The 6,295-nt window shown below is 43.2% G+C and overlaps 1 protein-coding gene across 1 annotated transcript; it reads right to left on the bottom strand.

Annotated features, from left to right (window-relative positions):
- Positions 1–571: 571 nt before the first annotated feature.
- On the bottom strand, positions 572–4,663 carry LOC147900445 (uncharacterized). The gene is made up of 3 exons (XM_087376653.1): positions 1,372–4,663; positions 832–1,237; positions 572–748 (listed from the first exon to the last, which is right to left on the bottom strand). Exons 1-3 carry the CDS (start codon positions 4,661–4,663, stop codon positions 718–720), a joined length of 3,729 nt encoding a protein of 1,242 aa, XP_087232779.1. The 3' UTR covers positions 572–717.
- Between the last annotated feature and the right edge of the window lie 1,632 nt (positions 4,664–6,295).

The raw sequence follows: 6,295 nt of genomic DNA, 5'->3' as shown, positions 1-6,295 counted from the left end.
CTCTCTTGCTTGATGCGTCTAGCTACAAACTAATCAAATGAGTAGTAATATGATAACACCCAAAGTCTTAGATAAATATGCAATGTCTATTGGTTTGTGGACAATTATAGAAGCATTTGACCAAGGTGAGGTGAAAATCTCTTCCAATAATTGTCTAATTTATTGTGTATAAGAATGGCCTCAGCATCCATGAGGTATCGATTACCCACGTATTGGCCACTCACCATAATGTAGCAACATTGCTGACTATGAGTATAGTCTCAATCTTGTGACCATTGTGTTATCCAAAGTCCCCTATTTTCCACATGGACTATTGGCAGTCATTGTTGACACTTAGATGTAGACATTTACTTCATCGTTTTATCATCCTATGACAAGCTTGTGGTTAATAATAGAACTTACTTGGCCCACACCATTCAAGATCTTTCACATGAGCGGGCAACAAATTGCATGTTATTTACATAAGAGTCAGCAAGTACTTACAACCTTTTTCCAAGATCATGCTTCTTAGGTAACTATCAGATACTCATGCACATAAATACACTCGCTTGACTTGCAGATTACTGGTAATGGTACCGAGCTTATGTATTCTTCATGTCTAAATTCTCACTACATACATTATGCATATGATGTTGGGCCCTTATTCTTAATGTATGTAGGTGCCATCAACGCCTTAGTTACTGCCTCAATAGGCACAACTGACTCCTTTGCATCTAGCTAGGTTGAGAATGAATGTTCTTGTACATTCCTGCAGGCAGACATCACATCGATTAATGATCAGATATGCAAAAGACTTGGGGATAAACACATTTTGAAATCAAACAACAATACCTTTGATGCTGATCTGAACTTATTGCCCTCGTGCTGCCAGCGGTAGCAAGGCTTTCTAATGCAGGATAGTTGAGAATAGCATTGCCAATTCCCGTTTCTATTTTAAGTAGCTCTGTGAGAACTTGTTTCATTGTAGGACGGCTGCTTGGATTCTCCTTGGTACAAGCCAAAGCCAGGCCCATGAGTCTGATGATATGGACAGGATTATGGATTCCAAATCCTTGAAGAGCTTCATCCAAGACTTCGATTGCTTTGTCCGGGAAATATGAACGCACCCATTGAGATAAAGTCATCCCCATGCCAAAATTTTCGTCTGTGGGCCTTCTTGTAGTCAACATCTCCAACAATACAACACCATAACTGAAAACATCCACCTTCACAGAAACCTGGGTAGAGTATGCATACTCTGTAAATGAAACAAAGAATGCACATACAATGTCCTGTGAGATAGAAACATAGGTTTATTTTGCATGTTGAAATTATGTTAAATCCCGATCTTGCGGGGCTCTGGAAGAGTAGATCTGAATGCAAGAGCTTTACCTGGTGCTAGATAGCCGATGGAACCTTTGAAGGTGGAAGATAGCTGGAGAGAGGTTCCACCACTGGAAAGATCGGTGAATAGCCTCGCAGTGCCAAAGTCTGTGAGGCGTGCTTCAAAGTCGGAATCAAAGAGGATGTTGCTGGGCTTCAAGTCACCGTGCACCACAGGCAGACCGTAGTCATGGTGCAGATAAACCAAGACCTGAGCAATAGCAATTGCTGCCTTCAAACGTGTTTCCCAGCTCAATCGGCAGGTTCCAGCTTCATACAAGTGTCGCTCCAAACTCCCATTGCTCACAAATTCCAATACCAAGGCCTTCACCTCCAAAGTAGAGACGTAACCCAAGATTTTGACCAGATTTCTGTGCCGTAGTCTTCCAAGTATCCGCAGCTCCCTTACGAATATATCGTAAGATCGTGCGTCTTTGAGTATTTTCACAGCAATGACCCTGTTATCTGGCAACACGCCCTTGTAAACAACGCTGAATCCACCCGCACCAAGGATATTTTTTTGATCGTAGACTTCTGTGGCTGTCCACATATCTTGAGCTGTAAACCTTTCTTGCCTTCGGCGCAAGGTTGGACATAGCACATTAGAGGATCTTGAACTGTGACGATGGATGAAGTACCAAAGTAATCCCCCCAACAATAGCAACGCTGAAGCAGTAGCTGTAACAATGATAACGAGCTTGTGGTGGCCTGCAATGGCTACCTCGCAGACTTTATGAAGGATCGGCCCACAAAGGCCCGGGTTGCCCAAAAATGATGTAGCATTGAGATGCATAAACAGGCCAACATTTGGAATTTCACCTGTGAAGGCATTCAATGAGACATTGAGATATGTGAGGGCAGGCATGCGTCCAAGGAAAGAAGGCAAGCTGCCCGTGAGGTTGTTCAAGGATACGTCAAGCTGTGCGAGGGAATTTAAAGCAGCGAGTTGTGGCGGTAGAGATCCAGATAGCATATTTCCAGAAAGATTCAACAGCTTTAGACTCTTGAGACTGCCGATGGTCCGTGGTATTTCTCCTGTCAAAGTATTGCTGGAAAGGTCGAGGAAAGAGAGCTCCAGGCAACCGCCCATGCTTGCTGGGATTGTACCGGATAACAAGTTGTGAGACAAATCGATAGCTCCCACCAAGATCAATCCGCCTAATCCTGAAGGTATGGATCCGGATAAAGCATTCCAAGATAAGTTGAGCGCCAATCCCAAAGAGACTAATACTGAGAAGTTTGAGGGGATACTTCCTGTGAGGGAGTTGGAAGAGAGATCCAAATCTATGAGTCTGAAGCACCGGCTCAGAGTTTCGGGAATGAGACCCGTGAGCATATTGTGTTGCAGATATAAGTTTCTTAATTCTTGAAGCTGGCCGATGGGATCGGGAACGGCTGCACTCAACCTGTTGTAAGAAAAGTCGAGGAAGAATAGCTGACTGCAATTGGAGATCTCCGGCGGTATAGTCCCGGAGAGGTTATTCTCCTGCAAACGTATGCGTCGAAGAGATCCTAGTTTGCCGAGCTCGGAGGGAATTGCACCACTTAGCTCATTTGAATCAAGGCCGAGATCAGCGAGGGAGGTGCAGTTGCCAAGAATGGAGGGAATGCCACCCGTGAGGTTGTTACGACTCAAATAGCAGATTGCAAGGCGATGGAGCATCCCGAATTCCGACGGTATCGATCCCATCACCTCGTTTGAAGAAAAGTCTAGCGCTGTGAGAGAGCTGCAATTCCCAAGGCTCGGGGGGATGAGGCCCGTGAGCTGGTTTCCCCAGAGAAGCAGAGTCTGAAGGTTGGTGAGCATTCCAAACTCCGATGGGATTACCCTGGTTAGTTGGTTGCTATTAAGGTCAAGAATTGTGAGGGTGGTGCAGTTGCCTAAGTTGGAGGGGATGAGGCCCGTGAGCTGGTTTCCCCAAAGAAGCAGAGTCTGAAGGTTGGTGAGCATTCCAAACTCCAATGGGATTACCCCGGTTAGTTGGTTGCTACTAAGCTCAAGAATTGTGAGGGTGGTGCAGTTGCCTAAGCTGGAGGGGATGAGGCCCGTGAGCTGGTTTTGCCGAAGACGCAGAGTCTGAAGGTTGGTGAGCATTCCAAACTCCGATGGGATTACCCCGGTTAGTTGGTTGCCACTAAGCTCAAGAATTGTGAGGGTGGTGCAGTTGCCTAAGCTGGAGGGGATGAGGCCCATGAGCTGGTTTCCCGAGAGAGACAGAGTCTGAAGGTTGGTGAGCATTCCAAACTCCAATGGGATTACCCCGGTTAGTTGGTTGCTATTAAGGTCAAGAATTGTGAGGGTGGTGCACTTGCCTAAGCTGGAGGGGATGAGGCCCGTGAGCTGGTTTCCGCAGAGACGCTGAGTCTGAAGGTTGGTGAGCATTCCAAACTCCGATGGGATTACCCCGGTTAGTTGGTTGCTACTAAGCTCAAGAATTGTGAGGGTGGTGCAGTTGCCTAAGCTGGAGGGGATGAGGCCCGTGAGCTGATTTCCCCAAAGATACAGAGTCTGAAGGTTGGTGAGCATTCCAAACTCCGATGGGATTACCCCGGTTAGTTGGTTGCTAGCAAGCTCAAGAATTGTGAGGGTGGTGCAGTTGCCTAAGCTGGAGGGGATGAGGCCCGTGAGCTGATTTCCCCAAAGATACAGAGTCTGAAGGTTGGTGAGCATTCCAAACTCCGATGGGATTACCCCGGTTAGTTGGTTGCTAGCAAGGTCGAGAGCAACGAGGTTCGTGCAGTTGGATAAGCTTTTGGGAATGGAACCGGTAAGGTTGTTCTTAGCTATGGCCAAAATCCGAAGATTCGCAAGTATCCCAAATTCAGATGGGATGTGACCGGTGAAGTTGTTTGTATGGATTTGGACATCCGTGAGGGCGGTGCAGTTGCCAAGAGTGGTGGGAATGCCACCCACAAGATGATTGTTGCGGAGATACAAAATGTGGAGATTTTGTAAGGATCCAAATTCATGAGGAACAGATCCAGAAAGACGATTTTGAGACAAATCCAAAGAGGAGAGATGTGAGAGTCCACCTAAAGCTGGTGTGATCCAACCTTCCAAATTGCTAGATGTCAAGTTTAGCTCACTCACCTGGGCTACTTGCATAGAACTGTAGTGTGGCTTAGGCTCAACCACACACTTGACTCCCTTCCAATTGCAAAACACAGATTTGTTGCCAACATTCCAACCTCCTAACACCCCCAAAGGATCATGGGTGATGCCCCTCTTGAATGCCAGCAAAAGCTCCACATCTTCATCATTTCCCGTACTTGCTGAGCTGCACCCCGCAAATTTTGCCATGAGGATGCTCAATATGATGGCAATTTTGAGAAGGTGAAGCCAAACCATTTTGATGTGTTGTCCACAAGAATTCCCACAAGGATTGTTTCCACACCAAAGCTGGAGTGAATCCAACAAGACAAACAAGATATGAATATCTCCTAATGTGCCACAATCCTTATATCTCTCAATATGCCTTAGGGAGCACACCATCTACTCATATATATAAGTGTTCACGACTTGACATAATCTTTGACTACTTTCATGAGAGAGCATGACTTGACTTAATGTTTCAATGCTATCATGATAGAGCATGACTTGATGTGATCTCTGAGTGCTATCATTATGGGAGACTTTAACATCTCCCATCATAATAGAGTAATTGACTTAATGCTTCAGTGCTATCATGATAGAGCATGACTTGATATGATCTTTGAGTGCTATCATTATGGGAGACTTTAACATCTCCCATCATAATAGAGCATGACTTGGCATAACTTAATCTTTAGTGCTATAGGTACGCGCTTTCAACCAAAGAGTAAAAGTACCATTTCTTTTTCGTAAACAAGTACCTATAGATAAGCATTTTGTTGTGCTAGCCATGGCAAATCATGGACCCATACCTTGTAGATTAAATTGATTGAATAGAAAGGTCCCATTACTTTGAAATTTATTGAGCCTATCTTGACTTTATCCTACAAGTTCTTTTAATATCTCTTCCTCTTCCAAAATACACTACCTTGCTTTCTCTACATCCCTTTCGCTATGGATTGGAGACCATAGACTCATATCTAGTTTTTCCATTGTACTACCTTGACTTTATCCTACAAGCACTTTTAATATCTCTTCCAAAATACACTTGCCTTGCTTTCTCTATATCCCTTTTGCTATGGATGGGAAACCATAGACTCATATCTAGTCTTTCTATTGTACATTATTGTCTTCATTATGAATACAAAGGTTCCAACAATTCAAAATTTATTGGAGCCGACGTTGGTATTCCCCTACAAAATTTGAATATCTTCCATATTCCATATGCCTTATATAGCACACTATCCACTCGTATATAAGTGTTCAAATAGAACATTTCTTATGAAATTTATATATTGAAAATTAAAAAGCACATAAGCCTAGGCTTAACAATAATTTCAAGGCTACTATTCGTTCTAACCCTTAAAAAAGGATGCAATTTCATCATAACCTTCAAATCAAGATATTTGTAAAATTTCAAGCCTTGAAAATAACCTCTCTAAGATTTTAAACAAGGTTTTCTTTTCTATTTCTAAAAACCATCTGCACCCTTGAGAAAATTAAAGGTTATAAAAATCATGGTCATATCAAATATCTAGTTTGGGAAACATTAACTTCACATGATGGTAGTTTAAAATTCACATGATAATAGCTCATGACTTGACGGAATCCTTGATTTCTTTCATGATAGAGCATGATTTGACTTAATATTTGTGTGCTATCATGGTAGAGCATGAGTTGATGTAACCTTTGAGTTCTATCATGATGGGAGACTTAACATCTCACATCACAATATTGACTTGACCTAATCTTTGAGTGCCATATGTTGTCATGCAATTTCAACCAAAGAATAAAAGTACCATTGCTTTTTTGTAAACATGAGTACCTATAGATCAGCATTTT

The sequence above is a fragment of the Dipteris shenzhenensis genome, chromosome 7 (genome assembly GCF_047967505.1).
Source record: "Dipteris shenzhenensis isolate YYH24624 ecotype China chromosome 7, Dip_SZ_1.0, whole genome shotgun sequence".
In the NCBI taxonomy this organism is placed as follows: domain Eukaryota; kingdom Viridiplantae; phylum Streptophyta; class Polypodiopsida; order Gleicheniales; family Dipteridaceae; genus Dipteris; species Dipteris shenzhenensis.
This window is presented reverse-complemented; position numbering and strand designations above follow the sequence as displayed.